Here is a 22,731-nt window from a genome sequence, read left to right on the forward strand (position 1 = left end):
GCCAGGAAGGCGGACGGCTCTGGGGCTCCCTCGCTGCCCACCTGCTGCCATCAGGCCCTGCCTGCTTCCTGCTCCTCCATCTGAGCCTCCAGGCAGCCGGGGCAGTGGAGAGGGGGGGCAGCGACAGGCCCGTACCTTTCAGCTCATCCTCGTACACCTTGACCCCCTGCAGGCAATGATCCTTGGGGAGCAGGGTGGTGCTGGATAAGACCTTGGTCTCCCCAGTGACTCGGTCCTTCTCCACTGTGATCTCCACCGAGTACATGGCTGGGATACAAACAGGACAGTGAGTGTTACCTGCACCCACCTCCCCGCCGCAGCCGGGCTCCGAAGCGGGAAGCTTAGCAGGAGCAGGGGGGGTGCGAGATGGAGCAGAGCGGGGGTGTCACGGGGCAGGCGTGGCGGTGCGCGGTCCAGCCAGGAGGCGTGAATGCCCGGCAGCCCCCTGTCCCGGCGGGGTGCGTGTTACCTGCCAGCAGCCTTCGGCCCCTGCTCGCGCGGTCGCTAGCTCCCTGGCCCTGCCGGCTGCCGAGACTAAGTTGCAGTCCGCTGACCCCTGGCATTTGCAGCCGTGCAAGCAGGATCGGGCCCTGCCAGGCTCGGAGGGGGCAGGATCAGGCCCTGCCAGCCCAGCGAGCCCCTGAGCCGGGTCCGAGCGGGCTTGCTTAGTACCGAGCCTGATGGCGGTGGGAGAAGCAGCAAGGAGGTGGCCTCCAGAGCAAGGCCTGGTCTCTGTTGCTCCCCGCAATGCTCCCCCGGCCCCCGGGAGTGCCCCTGCTGCATGCAGGATCAGAGACCACGCTGGGTCGGGGCAGTGGAGAATCACACACGGGTCCCCACTGGGTGACCCAGCGCCCTCCCTTGGTGTCCACAGACTTTGACTCTGGACTCGTTTCCCTACGCAAACCCTCCCCGGTCCTCTGGACTCTGGGGGTCATTGAGACCCTGCAGAGCACTCCTCTCCGGGAGACCCGCAGGTGGAGATGCAGCCTCCCCCGGCACTCAGACGCGGTCCGTACTCACCTAGCTAAAGCAAATCCAGCAAGGAGGTAGCTCTACCCCCCCAGCCTCATGCTTCACCCCTTCCATGCAGCACCCTGCAGAGATAGCGACCCCAGAGCCGTGATGCCCGGAGCTTGCAAGCTGCCCCTGGGTTAGCGAGGCCACGGGATCGCGTGAGGGGTTAGGCCAGCCATGCTAGGGATCCGTGCCCCTTCCTCGGGGCCACCAAGCTGCACAAAGCAGGAGGAAGAGGGAGGAACTGAAGGGGAAAGGAAGAAGAAGGTGGTTTCTGTCCATACACAAGCACCCCCAGCGCGACTCCAAGCGAGAGAGAAGGGAAAAGCCAGAAAAGGCAGCCGAGATCGTATAAATAATGCGCTCCACCCGGGGCTCGGAAACCAGCCAAGCCGCACGCATCGCGCCCAACATGAAGCGACCGTAAATGCATCGCACCCAGTTTACAGTTAGTAAGCTACCCGGCTTCGCAAAAGCAAGGGCTGCCCGGGTGGCTCCCCTGATGGCGCCCAAGACCCCAGGCAGAGCTCATGGGCACAATAGCTCTCCTACACCCACGATGAAGTGACTGGCACAGGCGTTCAGATGAGGTTGGTGCCCACTCCGCATGGACTGGCCCCACCGGGCACAGACTGGGGTGGTGAGCACCAAAATTCACAGCAGAGGAGCCGGGTCAGAGCACGTGGCTCATCACCCACCCCGCGTAGGGTGGCGGGGCTGCTGCGCCCATCGCACCGCTGCTGCGTTCCCGCCCGATGCCCAGAGAGAGGCAATCCCGTGGGAGCCCCAGGCTAACGGACACCCCGGAGATGAGAAACACCCAGCTCCTGTATACACTGGGCTTTGGATGCACCAGATCTGGCTCCAGGAGACCCAGCATTGGCCAACGCCTGCCAGTGCGCAGCCCTGCTCCGATCCCTCCAGCTCCCCGCGGACTGGTCCCACGTACAAGTGCATGGCGCTGTACTGGGAACCCAATCCAGTCTCCCGGCTGGACGAGCTCCCCCCACACCCCAGCTCACGCCGACGGGCACCTGCACTCGGAGCGCTTGCTGCTCCACGACCCCTCTGCCCCCTGAGCTGCCGGGCAGCGAAGCAGGAGGAGGGACGACATACCTGCCTTCATCATGTCCGTGCCCTCCATGGCCTTCAGGGGGCTGTTGGAGACTTTCTTCTCTACTGGGGAGAGAAGAGGAACAGGAATCAGCTCTTGAGCCAGGCAGTGGGGAGGGGGGTCCTGTTCCCAGCCCCCACCACCTCCACCCCAGCTGCCCCCCAGAAATGCCCCAAGCACCCTTCCTGGCTCCGGGCAGCAGCTCCAACACATCAAGGCCCGGGGCATTTACAGAGCTGGGCTCACCCAGGACAAGGAGGACATTTGCTGTCCGAAGGAGCCAAGAGCAGGGGGAACCTCATCCATCCACCCTTCCCAGCGATGCCGCCCTGGTGCTGAGGACAGGCAGGGAATGGGACCCGGCTGTGCCCCACGCCTCCTGGGTGCAGGGACCCCAGGGAGCTGACGGGTTGGGAAGACCCCAGGGACAGGACGAGGAAGGACTTACCTTTGGCAGCAGCCACTGGAGTCTGCAAGATACAATGGAGAGGTTAGGGCCAGAGAACCAAGGAGCCCCCCCATATATCCCCCCACGCAGCCCTGGCACAGGGTCCCCTGGCTACTTAAGAGGCCTCTGATCAGGACGACAGGTGCAGCCGCTTCCCCCCGTGTCCAAGTGGGTTTCCCAGGCGCGGGTGTCAGCAAGGATGCCCCAGCAACGAGAAGCTGGTCCTTGCATGTGTGCCCACTGCCCATCACAAGTGCCCCATTGCCCCCCTGCAGCCTAGAGGTGGATGGGCTGGATTTCGAGCTGCTCTATGAACCCCGCACTTGCATCGAAGGGTTTCCTGGTGTGTCCTCGCACGGCAGGCGAGGGAAGGAGCTGCCTCAAGAGAGATGCCCTCTCCCACCCGCCGCCTGGAGACCCCACAGCTTTGCTCCCCAGGGGCTGCCCAGCCCCATCCCTATCCCCTCCTGACCTTTTGTGCCTTCTCCTCAATCTTCTCCTCTGGAGCCAGAGCCGAGGTGGCGGTCCCCTCTGCCAGGTTGTCTGTGGTGGAAGGCACCGATTCCCCGTTCTCCAGGATTTCCAGCTCCTTCTCTAGCCTGGAAGGGGGGTCAGGGCTGTGAGCCAAGGGGAACAGGCAGCCCCTGATACCAGCCAGAGGCCCCGAGGCCTGTGGAGCCCATGAAAGAGATGCTGGAGCATGTGGCATGGCGAAAACCAGCTCGTGCCCGTGCAGACGTAGCCCTGACCCGACAGAGAGGAGGAGGGTGAGGTCCCCAGCACCCCATTGACTCCCAGGGCAGCTCGGGGCAGGGTGAAGACGAGCAGGGAACAGCCCAGTCAGGGCCTCTCAGCCCTTGCAGCCAGCTCTGGGTTACCTGGGCAGCTGCGGCTTGAGCTCGCGGGAGGAGGCTGGCAGTGCCCAAGTCCCACGGGCATCCTCTGCCCATCCCTCTTCTCTCCTACACACCCCAACACTCAGCCCCTGCAGCTGGGAGACCCCAAGTCTGAGCCCATCCAGGGCACGGATGAGCATCCTCCCTGCACTGCACACCAGCCTCCTCCAAGGTGCAAGGGAGAGAAGGATCCGGCCCGGCCCCCAGAACCTGGCATGGCTGCGAGGCGGGGAGCGCATGGAGGATGAGGATGATTCAAACAAAGCCAGTCCCTTGGTGCCAGGTGCCCAAGTGCTGGCTGGCAGGGGGGCACAGCATGAGAGAGGGTCCAAAAGGTTTGTAACTCATCTGACCCCAGGACGGCTGCAAGGCTGGAGGGAGCAGGATGAGCTGCTCCGCGGGCCCCGTGCTCAGCCGGCTGGCTCAGGGTCCTGGAGTCCAGCCCCCCCCCGGGGCACGGAGCCGGCCCCTGGTTCTGGATCCCCGAGCCACTGCTTTTTCTCTGCACGGGGATCCATCCAAAAGGACCACGTCATCTTGGCGGTTTAGATCCTGGCCACAGCCTACCCCAGCCCCGCGAAGCCCAAGCCTGCATCTCAGTGCTTGCTGGATGCATGCAAGGAGGGAGAACAGTCCGAGCCCTGGTTCCTGCAACCACTGGCGTGCGGCACTCGTGAAAAGCAGGCGCTCCCCGTGCAAAGTTGAGTGCATGTCTCTGTGAGCCTCATGCGTGGAGGCTGGCTGCCTTTGTTCCTCCCCTGTTTCCACCGGCTTGGGAGGGGTTGCACCTCGCAGCCCCTCCACCAGACACTTGGCATGACGAGGGGACGACACGTGCCTGCCACGGGCACCAACGAGGTTCTCGCCACCTGCAGAGCCCTGGAATAATGAGACAGCACCTCCCCGCAGCAGAGGCTGGCGAGGCACCGTCCCAGGCCTCTCCCGAGAGCCAGGGCTCCCAGGTGGGACTGTGGGCTCACGGGGCTCCTTCAAAGCGCCTAAAGATTTAGGGTGCTGCCATTATTGCAGCCTGAAGCTGGAACATCTTCTAGCCCGAGTTTCCAAGCATTTTAAGCTGTGCACCCAAACCGGTGCTTGTGCGGGGCGTGGGGGGAGCCGCGTGCATTCGGGAGCGGATGACAGGCCCGACTTCGGGGATCTTGCAAAGAGAGCAAGGAGGCAGATCCTCCTGCCTGCTAGGAACCCACTGGCTTCTGATCCCCTTGCAGGATGGGGACCCTCTGTCCCAACAAGGCGTTTCAAGACTTTGCCCCCCCACCCCACCGCGGCACTTACCGTCCTCCCGCCGCTGTCGCCAGGACAACAGCATCTCCCGCCGCTTAAAAAAAAACGAAACAAAAAAACAGGACACAAAATACCATCCTGGTTTGGAAAAGGGCCACCTGAGCTGGGCGGCTCGGCCGGTTTTGGCTCCGTGGGAGCCAGCAGGAGACGGAGGGGAGGGGAGAGGCAGAGTCGGGACACAGGCGCCCACGCGGCTCGGCGATGGGGGGGCAGAGCAGCGGGCGCTGGGGAGCCTCCAGGGTTTGGTGTCAGCTCTGGCATGGATCACAATCGAGGGGAAGCCTGGATGCAATCCCAGGACGCCAGGAGCTGAGGCTTTGGGAACGCTAATACTGCAAGACCCACGCGACGGACTGAGCCGTGGGGACGTTATGTGACTTGCCCTCGGTCGCGCAGGCGGGCAGTAGCGGAGCTGGGAATACAGCCCCAGCTCTCCACAGTCCCACTCCATTGCCTTAACCCCCCCAGGTGGAAAAAACGCCCGGCAAAGCCTCCAGCTCAACCCGACCATCTCCAGGCAACAGCGCCCTGAACTCTTCCCAGTGCCGAGCCTCGCACGACTAGAAACATCTCCATGGAAATGCCCGGAGCCGGCATTAGTCTTGATGGCAGCTCCTAGCAAAGGCAGGACAGCAGATCACCCCCACCCGCGGCTCGCCGGCTCCCCAAACCCGTGTGCGATGAAACCAGGCAGCCCCAGCCCAAATCTGCCACCGCACAGCCAGCCTCAAAGCAGGCGGGACTCGCCCCAAGGCACAGCAGGGGCACAGAAAGCGTGACATTTAAGACAACTATCGTGGCCTGATCTTCACCTCCTGGTTTCAGTGGCTCTTTCAAGGTTTTCGCTGCGGACGAGAGGGCTCAAAACCGCCTCTTTTTTCCTAAACGAGACCCAGGATTCTTCACGGGACTCCAGGAGGTGGCGGCCGAGCAAAGCATCCACCCCCGGGACGCTCCCGAAACAGCACAAGCCCCCGGGCACCACCGCGCAGCTTTGCTGCAAGCAAGTGGATTTTATCCAAAAGCAATGGGAGCGAATGGAAAGAATCCCACGGGTTTCCCCAGGGCCGCAGCCAAGGCAGCTCGCCGGGTTAAAGGTTGCCAACCACGTGGGGAACTTTCCCCCGGAAAGCTGCGACAATCCTCTTGCAAAGCTGTCCCTCTTGCCCCAATGCGTCCCAGTTATCCACTGTCTCCAAAGGAAGGGGGGCTTTTAAATGCTTCCAGATTGCCTTTGCAAGGCAAAGGGAAACCCGCTGACACCCCTGGGATCCCTCTGGATTTACACCCCTGCCAGCGACCCCAGAAGCCAGCCCGGAAAACGCATTGCTCTCCCCCTGACAACCCTGCTCTTCGGCAGATGTTTATGCCCTGTCTCCTTTATCTTTAACAAGCCGCTTTTCCCCTTCCAGGCTCAGAAGAATTCACTGGGCCATTTAAGTGACACAAAGGGCCCCTTCGGATCTGACCCATATCTGCACCGAGGCGCTGTAATTAATGGGCACAGAGGGTGATTTATGGCATGCTTCCTGCGGCGGTTGGCTGCTGGGATACCTCTATTAGCGCGGCGGCTTCCCGGCTGCCTTTCCCCCCCTTTTTGGCAGTGAAATGAATGCGAAGGAGGCTGGGAAGAGAGGGCAAAAGTCTCTCCTTCTGGCCTAACTCCTCCGAGCCTCCTGGGATAGAAGGAGACACCCCCCAGATGCCTCCCACAGCCGCCGCGGCTTCTTCCCCCCCTTCCCGATTGCCCAAGGCCACCAAATCCGAGGCCACACGTGCACCGAGACAGGTGAGGACGCGGGATTGGCCGAGGACGGCCACGTGTTCGGGGTGGAAAAAACAAAATCAATACATTTCTACAAGATTCAATGGAGAGCAAGCCAATTGGATCGCACACACGATGCCCTTTCATTGGCTATATAATTTCCCACGCACCCACATGCTTCCCACAGGCATCACAGTCGTAGCAGGGAGGAAAGGAGATTCCCCGGGGTTTGTAAGGAGGGCATGACGGGTCCCATCCGGGGTTGTATTCCACCCTGGGTAATAGCCCGCGTAACAGAAGAGGCCACACGTGGCAGAGGATACAAAGAGAAGCAGCTTCTGAGCGTCCTCCCCGAGATCCGAATCCGCGTGGGAGGAGAAGGGAAAGGCAGCAACAGGGCGATGTTGGGGGAGAGGTACCTGCTCCCCGTGCTTTTTTGGGGATGGGTTGGCAGAGCCCCCAGGCCGCAGACGGGCATCAGGCCCACCAGCGCGGGAGCCGGGGATGGGCAGAGTCGGTCTCACGGCCCACCTTACCATCCGCCTGCTCCTTGGGGTTATTTGGGAGGCTCCCCCGCTCCCCACGGCCGCTTCCCTGAAGTTGCGCGCCTGGCTGGGAAAGTTCCTGCTGCCTCCAGCACTATAAAGGCCTAAGTGCCATTAGGGAGCAGATCCATCTGTGTTCAGACATGCCCCCCAGCAACCCCAGGGCAGCATTACAGGCTGATGGATGCACTCCCCCCCCCTCCTCCCCTCCTCTCCTCTCCCAGTCTCTATTGGATTTTCACTTTAAATAAGGCCAACTCCTAATGGCCCTAGACGGGCTCTGCTGGGCACGGCATGCTCAGGACTGCTGCTTGCACTTTAGGAAGGGGATGCCACCTTGCCAGAGAAACATGTGGTCTTCGGAAATGGTGCTGGGGGGGAATTCACCATCAGAAAGGGAAATCCTGGTGGTGGCCAGAGAGGCTCTACCCAGCTCCTGGCACTCAGTGTTATTGCTGCCTAGAAGGAGGGATCTTCCCAGCAGCTTCTCGGCAACCCGGGCAGGGGGGCCGTCCAGCGTGGGAGGCAGTGCAGGGAACCGGGACCTCAGGCCCGCTGCATTCCCCAGTAAGGCCCCGAGTTGTCTCCTCTCTCCTCTGCCAGCTCCTTGCACCCCACCCAAGCCCGGGGCCATCATGTGCGGCGTTTCCTCCCGCCCCCGGCCCGGTTGCAACACAGCGGGACACGCTCCAGCTTGGGGAAGTGGGAGTACAGTGTCCGGCAAGGGTGGAGCTGCGCATGGGAGCCGCTGTCCCCACTCAGGCCAAGCCCAGGTGAAGTATGTGTCCGGATATGTGACAGCGAACACCTCGAGGCAGGGGATCTCCAAGGTCCTGGTATAAACCTCGCATGGGTCATGGCTCCGTTTGCAACGGGGGGCCAGGCAGGGAGAGGACCCCGGAGTCCTAGATCCCCCTGGCACCGCTATACCCATGAGACCCCCCCAGAAATGGGAACCCAGGTGTCCTGACTCTCCTGAACACCTTTTCTACCACTTGGACAGCGCTCGTCCATGAAGGCAGGAGGAGAAGCCGGGGGTCCTGACACCCGGGCGCCTGCTCCAAACACGGGGCCGCGCTGCTGCGCCGTCCTCGGGGCCGGCTGGGGTGGTGAATCGGAGATCTCATGGTTTCCTAGTTGTTAGGGGCTGGAAGGGACCTTACAGATCATCGGGTCCGGCCCCCCTCTTGCAGGAGAAGCCAGCCTGGCCAGAGCAGAGGGAGCCAGCACGTCCCATCACACCCTCGTCTGGCCGTCCTGCTTGGCTCCAGCCAGCGGGCTTTGGGCATCACCCGGGATCGAGATGTGGAGTGGGTGGAGGGTGGAGAAGGGACACGAGAGGCTGCTGGTGTAAAGCCAGCTGGCCATGCCATGCTGCCCATGTGCCTCCATTCACTACTGTCCTGCTCCCTCTTTCCCCTGCCAGCTCTGCACAGCCCCCCTCCCGGGCTGACGTCGCCCCGTGCCTTCGCCGTTACCTCTGGATGGTGTCCTCAAGCTCCCTGGTCTTCGCCTCATCCTCCTGCATCTGCTTCTTCATGGCCTCGTCCTCTTCGGAGGCAGATGAGGGGGTGCCTTCCAGCAGCCATCTCTCCCGCAGGGCCTTGGACTGGGGGGAGTTGGGAGCACGGAGAAACGGGGGTCACATTTCTGCCAGGACTTCAGGGACACCAAGGGGAGCACTCGAGGCAGCACCCTGGAAGGGCTCTCCCGATGGGAGGGGAGGGGGAAGGCAGCCTTAGAGGTACCCTGACCCGGGAGGAGCTGCTGGGCAGGGGGCGGTGGCGAGGCAGTGGGGACCTGGAGGACGCTACAGCAGGGAGATGTCTCTGCTGCAGGGGACTGGCTCTGGGCAGCAATCTTCAGGGCCTTTGTGCCATGAGATTGATCCCAGGACCACCTAGTACGACCTGTGCACCCGCCAGGCATGGCCCAGATAGAACCCAAGGCAAAGGGATTTAGGTGCTTGCTTCCCCTGCCAGCACCTCGTTCCCACCAGCTTTAGCGGAGTTAGACACCGGAGGGTCGCAGTTCTCCATCTGGCCCCATTTCACAGCCCGAGGCCCGACCAGGCCCAGGGCAGAGCCGCTACCTTGAGATGCTGGAGCTGGCGTCTGTCGTCCTCAAGCTGGCGCCTTTTATTCTCGATCTCTGTCTGACGTTTCCGCTTCTCCTGAAGGCGCAAGGGGAGAGGGAGCAAGTAAAGGGTCCGTTTCTGAGCACAGCAAGGCCTCGATGGCGGCAGCAGAGGGGAGCTGCACCTTTCAAGAGCCCTCGTGACAGCCGGCGGGACCCAGTCAGGTCCTGCAAAGCCGGGGGAGCGGACCCTCGCACCCCGTTGGATGCTTTGGCTCAGAGTGATCTCGGAACACCCCAGGTGTCTCGCAGGTTTGGGGCCCTTGCTAAGGTCTCCCACTGCCAGGCTGGGTCCCCAAAGCTCTTGACCATGCCCAAACACCCACCAACATTTATACGGGGGACTCTGCTTCCTCAGCAGGGGCAATGTCAGGGCCTAGGGGGTTTGTACCCACTGAGAACCTGGCCCGAAGCCTGTTGATCCGGGGCAGGTTGCTCAGGAAGCCCTCCCTGGCTGGGCTGGGGTGGATGGAGGTGCCCTTCCCTGTGTCCCTCTCCATCTCCTCTCTGCCTGGCGCGCTCAGGCCGCTCCCGCCACAGTCTTCCCCTTGGCCTCTCCTCCTTATTGGCTTCTTGCTGCCCTCCGTTAGCCCCCTGCCCGCCCTGCCCTCAGCTGCTCTGCATTTTTATCCCATCCAGATGCCGCAGCTGTGATGATACACAACAGTGCGGAGCACACCGGGCATCACAGCCATGACACCCGCGCGAGGCACAACTGCTACACAGACAGGGGGGGGGGTCTGGGATGGTGCAAAGCTACAGGCAACACACAACAGCTGTTGTGTGCACACTTGCACGATACACATGGCAACAACACCGTGCCTGGCAAAGCAGACGAGCCATGTACCATCGTGTGACACGCTTGCACACACCACACCCGACAAACACAACACAACCGTTACGTGATGCCCAACACCTGGACGTACAGGGGCAAAGTGCTGGGGGATTTCACACCCGGTGCCTGACAGCCACCCCAGGCTACACACACAGAGCATGCCACCTGGACGTCGCAGAGCAGCAGTGAAAGCGCCATGCGACAGTTGCACAATTGCGCCAGCCCCACCGTGCACCCCGGCGTGCACAGCCACACACACCAATGCTGCATCTCTGCAAATCCAGGGGGCCAGACAGTGCAACCTCTGGCCCGCTCCGTGGCACTGCCCCTTTCTCCTGCCTTCCCATCCTTTGCACACAACCACCTCGCCCCACCACCCTACCCTGCCCTGTAGAGCTCCTTGCAGGAGGGGATTTGCCCACCACTGACCCCCCAGACTCCCTTTTCCTACACCAGGCAGAGCATTTGGACTATTGACCCCTGCACTCTGGGCTGCCCACGGGCATCAGGCTAAGACACTCCTGGAGCTCGTGCGTGAGATTCCCACGTCTGCAGGGCCCAGCTCCCCGCCTCCCCAACCGCCAAGGCAGCCGCCCAAGGGCCTGGAAGCACAGCGGAGCACCCCCCTCCCTGCACAGGCCTCTGCCAGGAGATCGATAGGCTGCTTGGCCCACGATCGATAGAGAGTGACGTGGCAGGCAGCAAGGCGGAGTGGTGGGAGCGGGGAGACAAGCCGGGGGGAGGGCTGGGAGGGAGCCAGGTACTCTCCGCTGGATGCTATCAAGGCTGCTATTGTGTCTTCCCTGCGCACCGAGAGCAAAGGCTCCTCCTTGCCAGGCCGGGCATTTTCCTTGAAGATGCAACACAGGGAACCTGGAGCAAAACCCAGCCCCAGGACTGCCATGGCAAAGCCCCCAGGTCCCTTGGCTGCTGGATCTGAGCCCCCCCCCAGGCACATCTGGGACCCTCAGAGTCCTGAGCGTCCCGGGGTGGTGGTTGGAAGCCAGTACGAAGTACAGCAGCTCAAGGCGGGGGTGATGGGCAGCTCCAAAACACCGCCACGGGAGAGCCGGATGCAATTCCCAGCTTCCTGCAAGTGTAGGAACATCCCTCCCCTTTCTCTGAGTGTAAAGCCCTGGGGGCAGCAGTTGCTTCTCCCTAATGTGCACACGTGCAGCACCGAGCACGTTGCACCCTGGGGTCTCACTCAAACGCTGCCACCCCGGGACCTTCCTGCCTGGGCCTGGCGAGCCGGGTGCGCGAGGGGCCTGGCGTGTGTTTGCACTGAACGTATCTGCCCTTCATTTACCCCCGTGCTGTCCCCGGAGAGCTGTAATTGAATTCCGCTGCCTGGGACACGTGGCTCTCGGGCTTGGCGGGCGCAAGGCTGCTCTGAATAACCCCGTGCTTGGTGCGAGCTGATTCAGGCCCTAATTTGGAGGGAATAACCCACAGCAGCCCACAGCTCCTCCTGCTGGCATAGGGTGGGTGGGGAAACTGAGGCACCCATGGGAGAAGGCCACAGAGGGGCTTGCTACGAGGACAGATCTTTCCTCCCCCCCCACTTCATTCTGCCTTTCAAAGCAAGGAGTGCATCTTATTCCAGGATGCGTTGTATGTGAGAACATACGGTAACAATCAGCACTAGTCACAGTGGCCTGGCTGATTTGGGGGCTAGAGGCATCACTGGAAACCCCTTGGACCCACTCTTCAGAAGGGGACTGGGGGTGATCTGCCCACAGCCCCCCAGCACGGTTGGGACCAGACCCCTGGACTGGCGCAGCCACGTGTGTGTGCGGACCACGCAGCTGCATCACTTCCAGGGACCTTGCACCTGGTAGCAAGAGGAGACCCAGGCAGCGCCGGGGACCCTGCACGGAGCTGGGACCTGCCCAGATTCCTTTCCCCGAGTCCGCCTGGCCGTGCCTCCGTTTTCCCCCCGCAGCCCCGAACAATTTGCTCTTTGTGCAGCCGAGCCCAACCCGATAACAACCCGGGCTGGGAAAGCTGGAGCCGAGGCTGCCACACAAAGGGGTGGGCACGAGGCCAGCCTGCCGCAGCCGGGCAAGGACCGCGCTGGTCGCTGCCTCGGGCCACCGGGCTCTGTCTCACCCCGTGCCCAGCTAACACCAAACACTGGCACTCCCAGCACGTGCTGGGTGGATGCGGCCCTGAAGCGACAGATGGCATCCACCCCGGTGCCCCCAACACCCTGGTGCCCCCAACACCTCTAGCCCCGGAGCTCCTTAACTAACAAAAGCCAGGGTGTGTTTGCAACAGGCTAGCTCAGGACCATACTCGAGAGCTGTATTTTCTCACGTACAACACACAGTCTTTTTGAACTCAAGCCGCTGGAAATTGGAGCGCTGGTTCGATGTCACTCGGCCACTTGTGACAAGGATAGATCCGTTTCCAGTCTCTTATCCCGGGATGCATTGTACGCCAGAAAATACGGTAATAATTAACAGTGGTAATGCTACCCCGGCTGGCTCATTAAGCGTTTCAGCTGCCCCGTAGCAATCTCCACCTGCATTTCACAAGGCCCAGAGACGTCCCTTAGAGCCTGCAGTGAATCAGCCGCAGAGCCCAGGCGTCCCGACTCCTATTCCCCTGCCGTGTGCGCCAGCTGAGCCGGTACCTGAGCCAGACGCTCCTTCTGCAGTGGCGCCAGGCGTCTTCCACGAGGCTGCCTGGGAGCGAGAAGCTGTCAGAGCGGCTCTCCTGAGAGTCATTTGCTCCTCGCAGAGCAAGGCCCCGGTGAAGGAACAGGCAAATAATTAGCCCCAGGGGGAAGGGAAGGGAAGGGGTTTGAAGGACTGGGGGCCTGCCGTGGCCCTGCAATGAGGCACTGACTGTAGGGAGCAGTAGCAGGATTCAAGCAGTCCCTTCGCTCCTCTTATTCCAGGCCAGTTCAGGTACCTGGCTAAGACCAGAGCAGCCCCAAGGCTGCCCTACCTCCTAGCTTGAAACACACACATGTGCATGCAAATGCATGCACGCACACACTAACCCCGGCACAGGAACAACACCGTGCCAGCTCTGCTCCGACCAGACAGGCAGCAGCTGTGACACGAACCCCAGAGGATTGGCACAAGCTGCCTGCTCGTGAGACGGCGCCTTTGCAAAGGCGACATTATCACCTCCTTGGGGCCTGGTGCTGCTTTCCAGCAATGCACACACGCTCTCTGTGGCTCACGGGGCCTGATGTTCCCACGTCTTTCATGGCACGGGGTCACTGCTGCCAGGGATGCCACTGCCGGATTGACTTGGGGGCACTGGGGCTAATGAGGGTGCCAACTGTGCGGGGCAGGAGGGCCAGGGCGAGGCTGAGGGACCCTGGAGAAGCACTGCACATCACGTAGTTCCCGAGAGAAAGGCATAAACCTCTGTGCTCCCCGCAGCTTGATTTCCGCACCACCCCAAATGCGATGAATGCCGTGGGCAGCACGGGAGATCTATGTCCCAGGATGCTCGCTCCCATCCTGCGACACTGGTGTTAGATGCAAAACTTAGCTCGGGGCCTGGGACCACTCTCCATCTCGGAAACAAAACCAAGAGGCTTGGGTACGTATGGATCTGGGGCCCAACTCCCTGGTGGCATAACTCAACTCACCAGACTGACACCAGCTTTGCCTCGGGCCCATTCTCCGCCCCCCTCATCTCATCCTTTCGAGGGATGCTGGTTCTTTCTATCCCAGACTTCCCTGCTATCCATGAATGCAAACCAGGGTGATTTACACTTTGCTTCCGGCTGCATTTCCAAGGGGTTCGAAACGCCGCGCTTCCAGCAGCTCTGAGCTCCAAGGGCGCTTGTACATGTGATGACATGCAGCCACCTCTGGGTGAAAAACGCACAGCAACGATGCTGGGGAAGGGATCGCTGCCTTTGCCCATCTGGGTCTCTGCTCGCCCGGTACAGACCCGAACGCCGGGGTCATTGTCCAATGCATCAAGCTGGGAAGAGATGGGCGGGATCCACTTACCGCGATGGCCTGCAGCCTCTCCTGCTGAGTGGTGCTAGCCTCGATGACCCTGCAACGAGAGAGCAGAGAGTGAACGGAGGGAGAAGAGGATGTGAGACAGGCTGGGGAAGCGGGGGGTGAAGTGTGTGTGTGTGTGTGTGTTTGTGCGTGTGTGCATCCATCAATAGACCCATTGTGCATAACCGGACACGGCACGCAGACAGCAGTGGAACTTTCCTCTTCCTTTCCAGTTCTCCTTCATTCCTTTGTCTGCTCTGCCCGAGCTCTCCTCCTCGTCCTTGAGGCCTCTGAATGGGTCCCCATCCCCCTCGGATTCTCCCCGCGACTCAGTTTCCCTGCCTTGGCCTTCAAGCAGACAAACGGAGGGAGCTGGTGACATTAAGAGAGCGGCGGATACCTCCGCTCCAAGGGATTCGAAAATGGAAAGGGCTATAGAAATGCTAATTACAGGGGCCGCTGGCCGCTGGCTCTGTTATTAAGGTTGACTAACACTTTCCATGATCCCCCCCCACCCCCCTCCCCGTTTCCAGCTGCTTACGCTTTTCCCAGCCTCGAACCTCCGGGGCCGAAGCAGCGCGCGCCGAACGAAGCCAGCGTCACGCAGAAAAAAAAATAGTCGGTGAATATATCATTTAAAGACTCTGGCTTTGCTTTTGGGGCCTAGTCGCTTTTACCTGGGTGGAACTATGTTGTATGGAGACGGGGACGAACACGAGTCTATCAGGGTATGGGAGCCTGATACCACAATCCTAGGGCAGCGGGGCTGGAAGGGACCTCCAGAGGTCACGTCCTCTGCAAACCGTCAAGGATTTGTCTGGGATCTCAACTCTTTGCAAGACTACCGCCCCCCGCCGAGCCAACACGAGACGTCGGACCTGCGCCTGCCGCAGGTAAAGCAGGGGAAGCAGCACTTTGCTTCTGTACGTGGTTGTTAACATGCACTCAAGAGATCCCAGGTAGAGCTCCCCCCGCACCTTTGATGTACGGGCGTACGAGCTACACAAGACCATTTTACGGCTTCTGGCTTTACGCCAATCAAACCCCGCGTAGATCCACTTATTCCAATATAAACGTGGCTCCGGGCAGCGCATCGCAAACCAGCGCTTTCCCGTTCTTTACCGAGCAAGATGCAGGTGACGCAGGGTTTTGTTCTCCTCGGCAATCTGGACCGCAGATTGCAGCTTCCTTTTCACTTCTCAATTCCCCGTGGCCACGAGCAATGCCCGCGGGGTCTTGCGAAGTGACTCTCGCGAAGCTCAGGCTGCGGCGGCGACTGTACGAAGCCCCTTCTCAAGAATCGAAAGCTAAAGCGAAACAGTGACGCCCTCCCCGTCCACCTGAACCCGATTTCCCGCAGAGGCAGCTGGGGCAAAATGGACGTTTGCAGCTGCACTGAGAAAGCTTGAGCCCGCTTCTGGTGCCCGCTCCAGGGCAGCAGGGTCAGAGCATCTGTGCTGTGCTTCTCCAGCAAAAGACGGGCCTGCATCTAAGGCTGGGGGTCGGAGACCAATTTCTACCTCTGCTACAGGCTCCCCGTGTGACCCCGGGCAAGTCACTTCATCCCCGGCAATGCCTCCTCCATTCAGAGGGAGATGCCACGGCTCTGCCCTGTCCAGGCTGACACCGGGCAGTGCCTGCCTCTTGCCGTGTCTGCTCAGCTCTCTGCTGCGGGCTCGACCCTCACCCGTCAAGCAGCCACCGGGGCAGGAAGCCACTTTTTGTGCCGGGCCAAGCAGCAGGCCCCCCTTGGCTCAGCTGGGACAGTCCCACACCTCCGGAGATGGGCGTCTCCATGGAGGACTCGGAGATGGAGGTCGGGCAGCCTGAAATCACTCCTCCATTGCCCTGTGCACACCAGCGAGATGCCACGTGGCCACGGGCCAGCTGTGACAGCCATGTCTCCCAGGAGCCCAGCTGTGCCACCCCTCCACCACCCTGCCCCCAGCCCCAAACAGTGGCCATGAAGGTGCAAGCCTGGCCTTCCTTCCCGGTGTACAGCTCATTTCCAACACAGGCAGGCGTCAGCGGGAGGGGGTAAAATGCCACCTCCTCCAATGGTGGGGTCATCACCAGACGGGGACAGGACCAGACCCTTGCTGGACTCGCGAGAGCAGGAGGCAAAGAGGCAGATCCTCTCATGCTAGGGGCTGTATGCACCCCGCGGAGGGTTCCTTTTCCCAAAAGTTCAGAGACGGAGCAGATGCGACAGGCAGAGAAGGGGTTTCCACTGTGTACCGTGCAGAGACGGACGGCAGAGGGGTGAAGTGTCGTGCCCAGGGTCCCACAGGTTGCCAGTGGCAGAGACGTGCCCTGCCCCAGATCTTCTGCGGCCTGCCCTCCTCCGTGGCACCGGCGGCGGGGTCTTGCATCGGTCCTGGGTCCGGGCCTGACCCAAGCCATATGTCTGAGAGAGGAATCTCCGTCCTACCTGCATCTCCCACCCCCACCTGCATCACGGGACCGGCTTCGCAACCGTGGCCTTGACTATTTCTCAGGCGGACGGCTGCCTCGGGGGCTAGCGCGCTCCAGAGCAGACGGAGGAAGGATGAGCACGCGAGGGTGGGGGTTGGGGGGAAGCGGCTCTCGTCTGCATTTCTGCCTGTGGTTATGTGCAAATCCATTACAGCGCGGTCCCAGGAGCCCCCGCCCTGGACGGGAGCCCTGGTGCCAGGCTGGCTGCAGGCCGTGGCTCACGTGCTGTTCACACACCGGGGCCTGGGGAGCCGCCAGCCAACCCCGCTCGCCGAAAGCCGGCCCGGCTCTCGGAGCTTAATTAAAACGGATCCTGGAGAACCGCTCCCCGTGGCCCACGGAGCAGGCAGCGGCAGGGCTTGGCTGGGACGCAGGCTGCAGCAGCAACCAGCGCCCGGCTGCGGCGGCGTGGCATTTGCAGACGGGGCCTGCTGGATGGCTGGGGGCTGCTTGGGTCACAGCCCCCATCCATACCGGGCCAGGGGCATCATGAGTCTTGGAGCCCGGTTTTTTTAGGTCAGGCCCCCATCCGACTGCAACCCTCCTCCACCACCCAGCTGCCTTTGCAGCTAACCTCTGCTCAAAGCATTGACAGGAAGCACAGGGCAGTGGTTAAACCTCCAGTCCTCTGCTCCTGCCCCCTCTGATGTCCCTGGCCCTCTCTCCGTTTTGCTTTGCAGCCCATCTGCAAGCTCCTTGGGGCAGAGGTGGCCTTAAGCCAGGTGGGCATGCAGTGCCTAGTGGTGGGGGCACCTGGGTGCCGCCGTCCTGCTCACAAACAAGGGAAAAAACTCGGCAGCGCGCGGCTGCTTTGTGTCCGGTTGGCTGGTGGGGTTGAACGGTCTCATGGGAAAGGGTGGGGAGGAGATGGAGCATTCACTACTCTGTGCCCAGGCTGATCCACACGAGGAAGCCATTACAGTGAAGCAAATATAAAAAACCAAACAAACAGCTACACACCCAGCCCCATGCACCCCACTGGACGAAGCTGCAGCACTCCAGGTTGGAAAGCAAGGCGCCCGGGTTTCACAAGGGGCTCCTGATCATAGAATAGAGGCAATGAGGGTGGAAGGGACCTCGGGAGGTCACATCCAGTTCAACCCAAGCAGGACCAGCCCTGGCTACATCCTCCCAGCCATGGCTTTGTCTACCCAGGTCTTAAAAACCTCCAAGGATGGAGATTGCACCACCTCTCTGGGTAACCCCTTTACTACCCTCCTAATGAGACAGTTTTTCTTAATATGCAACCTCCCCAGTATATCCAACCCCCCAGTTTCTTAATATCCAACCTTCTTAATATAAAACCTCCCCAGTTTTTCCTAATATCCAACCTAAACCACCCTTGCTGCAGCTGGAGCCCATTGCTCCTTGTCCTGTCATCTGCCCCCACGGAGACCAGTCCAGCTCCATCCTCTGTGCAACCCCTGGCAGGGAGCTGAAGGCCGATGTGACGAGTCTCCAGCCCGAGACACTCGATCCCAACCTACGTGACATGGAAAGATCTAGACTGAAACGTGCGCTCGCACCCAGCCAAAAAAAAGGAAAAGAGAGACCAGTCTCCATCTGCAAGACGCTCAGGTCTGTACTTGAGGAATTCGATCAAGCGATCTGTCGAGTTGGATCGAGTCACACACCTATGACTATTAATCAAGCCTACCGTGGGTAAAAAAGCCGTCGCGGACACAAAACAGAATCATCTCTCTGGAGCCGAATTCAAACTTCAGTCGGTAGGAAAAAAAAAGCAAACCCGCCACCCTTTCCACTGCTATTTCCCCCTGTCCCCCCGGTGACAAATGGCTCTAGTTTTCCTATACAAATGTGTTCGCTCCATAGGAAATTCTCCTGTTTTTTCCCCCCTCCAGGGAAACCCACCATTCAAAACAGGCATTAAAACACAAAGAAAACGGCTTACAGGAAAAAAAAAAGATGGATTTTTTGGGTAATCCCCCCCCCGAGAAAACATCAATATTTTTCGTTCCCCCCAGAACAGTACAGGCCCCTTCGAAACCTTCATTTTGTTGGCATCTTGCATTAAAACAGTTCAGATTTAAAGCCCGGACGCTGCTCGCAGCCCCTCACAATAGCATCAAGCAGACCCTTGGCTCTGGCGCGGTCTCGTGCGGGGGCCCGCGTTATTTCTGGCTGCCCTTCGGCATAAAGCAGGTGCCACGCGATGCCCTGTATCAGTGTTCGCGGTGCTGGGCTAACCGCCGGCATCTGGCTCCACCGTTGTGCTCCTTTCCCCTCTCCTTTGTCAGCCTCCCCCGCCTGTTTATATTGCAAGCTGTTCAGGACACTGCCCTGGGCTCGTACAGCTCCTGGCACCGCGGGATCCTGAACCTGTTTGGCTGCAATCGCAAGGCACGTGGTTAAATAACAGGGGCCCGTTAACAAATCCTGTTGGCACGGAGCTCGGTTACAGGTTATAATAAGATGCCAACGTGCCCTCAGCCGGCTGGAGGCAGCGTTAGCTCATGCCTCATCCAACAACCTGTAGACGCGCCTCATGAAGCAGCAGGCTCCGCCAGCGGTGAAGTGGCGGCTGGTTCTCTGCAGACCCCTTGGCAACCCACCCCCCAAAATCTGTACCAATCGGACCAGGGGGTATAATTCCTGCCTGACCCCAGTGCAGCGGTTGGTCTGACCCCAAATGGAGCGGCAAGACCCTCTAGCCAGGAACCTCTGGCTTGGATCTGTGCACGCTGTGGTCCTTCTGCATCTGATAGCACCTGTGCCTTCCAGAGCCCAGCGTGGCCGCGCTGCTAATGGCTCTGTATTGTTGCTGTCTTCCCATTTGAAGCATGCAATCGAGGTGAAAAATGCTCCAGTCGCTCCCTCTCCCCCAGCGCTGCCAGAGTCACAGGTGCAGCCAGAGAAGAGCTGGGTCCGAGACCCAGCAAAGGCCCGAGCAGGCGTATCAGCACCTCCGTTGCATGTGCACAGAGGGCAGCGGGGCTCCGAGCACCTTCCACGACTGCATTTTCTTGGCTAGTCCACCCCCCTGAAAATCAAGCGCCTTTCTTTTTTGGAAAGCCTCAAGGAGGGGGGGGGGGAAAAAAAAAAAAAAAAAAAAAAAAAAAAAAAAAAAAAAAAAAAGAAAAAAAAAAAAGAGTAAAATCTCAGGTTTTTACTGAGCCATGCACCGAGTCTGATCCTGTGCACGTAGTGCCAGGTCAGCTGTCCTCGGAGCGCCTCCGGGGTCCTGACATTTGGCGGCGGGGAAGCCGTGGCAGCATTAAGTACCGTGGCCACAGCACTTAACACTGCCACGGCTTTGCTCCCACCAAGTCTCCGGGTCTGTAGGGATCCATATTTTCACATATAACAGGCACCTAAATTTTCCCCCCCATGGGCATGTGGAAAGCGTGCGTGTTTATGCAAGAAAATACGGTACCAGGGTCCAATCCTGTGCTGAGGGCTCTCAGCTCCTAGAAGACCCCTCCGAGGAGCTAAGCCCCTTGCGAGACAACCTTGATCTCCATCACCGCCGCCTCTAGCCCCTCGTGCTGCCAGGCACCTCTGGAGCAAGGGGCTGGCTCCTCCAAGCCTCCCTGCCACGCTTCCTCCCTGCTCTTTAATCTGGTTAGCGAGCGACTGCAGGTTACACTCTCTGCAGATGGTGTTTGCTACTGGAGGTGGCGTGGGAGGCAAAAGAGATGTATTTATAAATCCCCATTAAGGAATTGATATATCTGGGGAGGCTGCTTCACACGCAGCCGTGGCAAAATTAAAAAAAAAAAACTAATCAAAAACCCGTGACAAATGGACAGTAGGAGGGGGCCGCGTGTGCCAGGTGCGTGCAGGCGACAAGGGGGCCGCGCGTGGTGGCGGGCCCCGGGCACGGCGTGGGGATGGAGCTGCGAGCGCATGGGCGCTCTTCCCTCCTTCTCCCCTGCGCTGGGATCTGAAATGCAGGCAGCAGGGCAGGGTTTGCTCCTGCGGTCCTTTTGCACGGGGCGACGTGAAGGATGGACGTGACGGCGCTTTGGAGACGCAGAGGCGCACGCAGCACCATCTCCAGGCAGCCAAGCCTGTTTGTCATGCTTGGCCCTTCGCCTTCTGTTCCAGAGCTCCTGCCCGGGGAACGCGACGTCCAACAATGAAATCCCGCCCGGCTCGGACGGCCCCTTCCCTTCCCCGATTGTTTTCGCTGAACTCTGCCGGGCTGAGATCATGGGAGGGGAGCGATTTCCAAATGTCACTGCTCTGCCGGGCCAGAGCCAGCGCCCGCGTGGAGGAGCAGGAGACGCCGGGCATCAATCACCCGGTGGGGGGGAGATGGGCCGGACACCCCCTCGCCCTTTGGGAACCTGCCCCGTAGACAGCTGGCAATGCCCAGCCTCGCTTCCTTTCGCCAGGAGCCGTTGTCTGGCACAGAGCGGGGAGAAAGGTCAGTGCTGCAGTCGCTGGCTGAGATCACCGCAGGCAAAAGTGTCCTGCGATCCAAGGCAGCGCGAGTCATGGGCTGGGGCCTCTCCCCCTCCATCCCCACAAAAAGCCACGAGTGCTTCTGAGAGTCAAAAGCCATTGTAGGACCCTCCAAACGAGCTGGCATCGCGGTGCCCGAGCCATGCCCAGGCTGTTTCAAACTTTTCTTTGCCATCAGTAAGGGCAGAGATGGTTTCTAAAGCCAAAGCCGTTATTTCCCCATAGTCCCAGGGGGTTTAGGAGACGCATCGCACGTCTTGAGAGCAGATCCATGCAGAGTAAGAGGTGACCCCGGGGCCCTTCGCTCTGCCTTTATGGGCCTTTACCCCCCAGGGTAGCTGCAGCGGGGTCTGCCCCCCGACAAGCCCCTTTGAATGTCGTTCCCAGGCTCCTCGATGCATCCAGCGGCTGCCATCTGCCCCTGGCTCGGCCGCGGTGCTGGCAAAGCAAACCTCTGGCTGGGCAGGCGGGGATCGGAGTGGAGGCAGGCAGAGAGGGGATGGCTCGGGTCATCGCTGCCCACGGCCGGGCAGTGGCGCCGCGCGCGGTCACGGCCGCAGTAAATGGCTCCTCGTAAATAAGGCGGCGACAGCCCGGGCCATTAGCAATGATCACGCAGATGGCTACGGCCGGGCACCGTCTCCGGCAGGGGTGCGGGGCTCTGTCAAGCAGAACCAAGAGCTGAGCGGCAGAGAAGAGGTAAAAACGGGGAGGCAAAAGACATTGTCCATCCGATGAAAACCTTCCGGGCCTTTTTTCCTCCCTCGTGTCCCACCGCAGGCTGGAGCTGGTGGCAACGGGCTCGCGGGAAGCGCTGGAGAGAGCTCAACCAGGAGCCATTACCGTATTTACCCACCTGCCACCGAAGAGCACCCACCCTGCGCTTGCAGGCGTAGGGGGAGGCGTGTTGCAGGGAGGGCTGGGAGCTGCCTTCCTCGCTCCCCTGCCAGGAACAAGCTCCGTGGATGGAGGGGCTCATCCTGGCTCTGCCAAGGCCCGTACCATACTGACTCACATACCACATGCACCCCGACACGTGCACGGACGGCAGGAATCCCATTCTCAGGGACCCCCTCCAGTTGGGGGTCCTCCCAGAGAAGCAGCTCATGCCAGCCCTGGGGTCAGCTCTCCAAGCCTCCTGCAGACCAAGGGGACACGGGGCACCCCAGCACAGCTCCTCTCCCCGTCCCAGCTCTCCCGCCATCGCCTGGTCTCGACACCTGCAGAGCGGGAGGTCTTATCTGAGCCTCGGTCCACAGCTCCCAGACATGTCCTGTGGCACCAGATGGGAACCTCTGAGCCCGAAGGGACCTCAGAAGCCATCGCACCCAGCCCTTTGCGAACGTGGAGCCCCCACCGAGCTCCCAGGCATGGATGGTGGGACGGTGCCAAGCTTACCCCCAGACCCCCTGCCCCAGGGCCAGCGGCTGGCCAAGCCAGGGCCAGACTGTCCCAAAGCCACGTGCCAAGTTCAGACCAGGATATGATCGCTCCCAGATGTGCAAGGGGCTTGGCCAGGCGCCCACCTGGACCCCGAGCTCTGAGCGTTTCAGCCACCTCCGAAACGGCCCGTTCCCGTCTCTCCTCCGTTGCCAGCGACTGCCGCGGCCTCTGCATTCCTGGGCTACCAGCCAGGAACACGTCCTGGCCTAGGAAGATGCAACATGGGCCAGGCCTTCCTTCCCCGCCCCCGGCCCTGGGGGAACGACCTGCTCTCAACCCGCGGCGCAGCCCGGCCTCGTGCAAGCCAGCCCGATCCCGGGGAATCGGTCTGCAAGTCCCCAGAG

The 22,731-nt window shown here is 60.7% G+C and overlaps 1 protein-coding gene across 5 annotated transcripts in view; it reads right to left on the bottom strand.

Moving 5' to 3' along the window:
- The window catches only part of PALM (paralemmin), a 33,372-nt gene that overhangs the window by 3,287 nt on the left and 7,354 nt on the right, over nt 1–22,731 (bottom strand). Inside the window, exons 2-8 of one of the 5 annotated variants that reach the window (XM_025196432.1) lie at nt 14,045–14,093; nt 9,183–9,263; nt 8,569–8,699; nt 3,052–3,178; nt 2,580–2,601; nt 2,134–2,193; nt 136–267 (exon numbers count right to left, since the gene is read on the bottom strand). In XM_025196432.1, coding sequence (XP_025052217.1) covers nt 136–267; nt 2,134–2,193; nt 2,580–2,601; nt 3,052–3,178; nt 8,569–8,699; nt 9,183–9,263; nt 14,045–14,093 — 602 coding nt within the window. Of the gene's footprint in view, nt 1–135; nt 268–2,133; nt 2,197–2,579; nt 2,602–3,051; nt 3,179–8,568; nt 8,700–9,182; nt 9,264–12,588; nt 12,708–14,044; nt 14,094–22,731 lie in introns of those variants that run through there. The other 4 variants (XM_006017456.2, XM_006017458.2, XM_025196434.1 and 1 more) reach the window with 4 other exon arrangements.

Source organism: Alligator sinensis, unplaced genomic scaffold, assembly GCF_000455745.1.
Source record: "Alligator sinensis unplaced genomic scaffold, ASM45574v1 scaffold1295_1, whole genome shotgun sequence".
NCBI lineage: Eukaryota > Metazoa > Chordata > Crocodylia > Alligatoridae > Alligator > Alligator sinensis.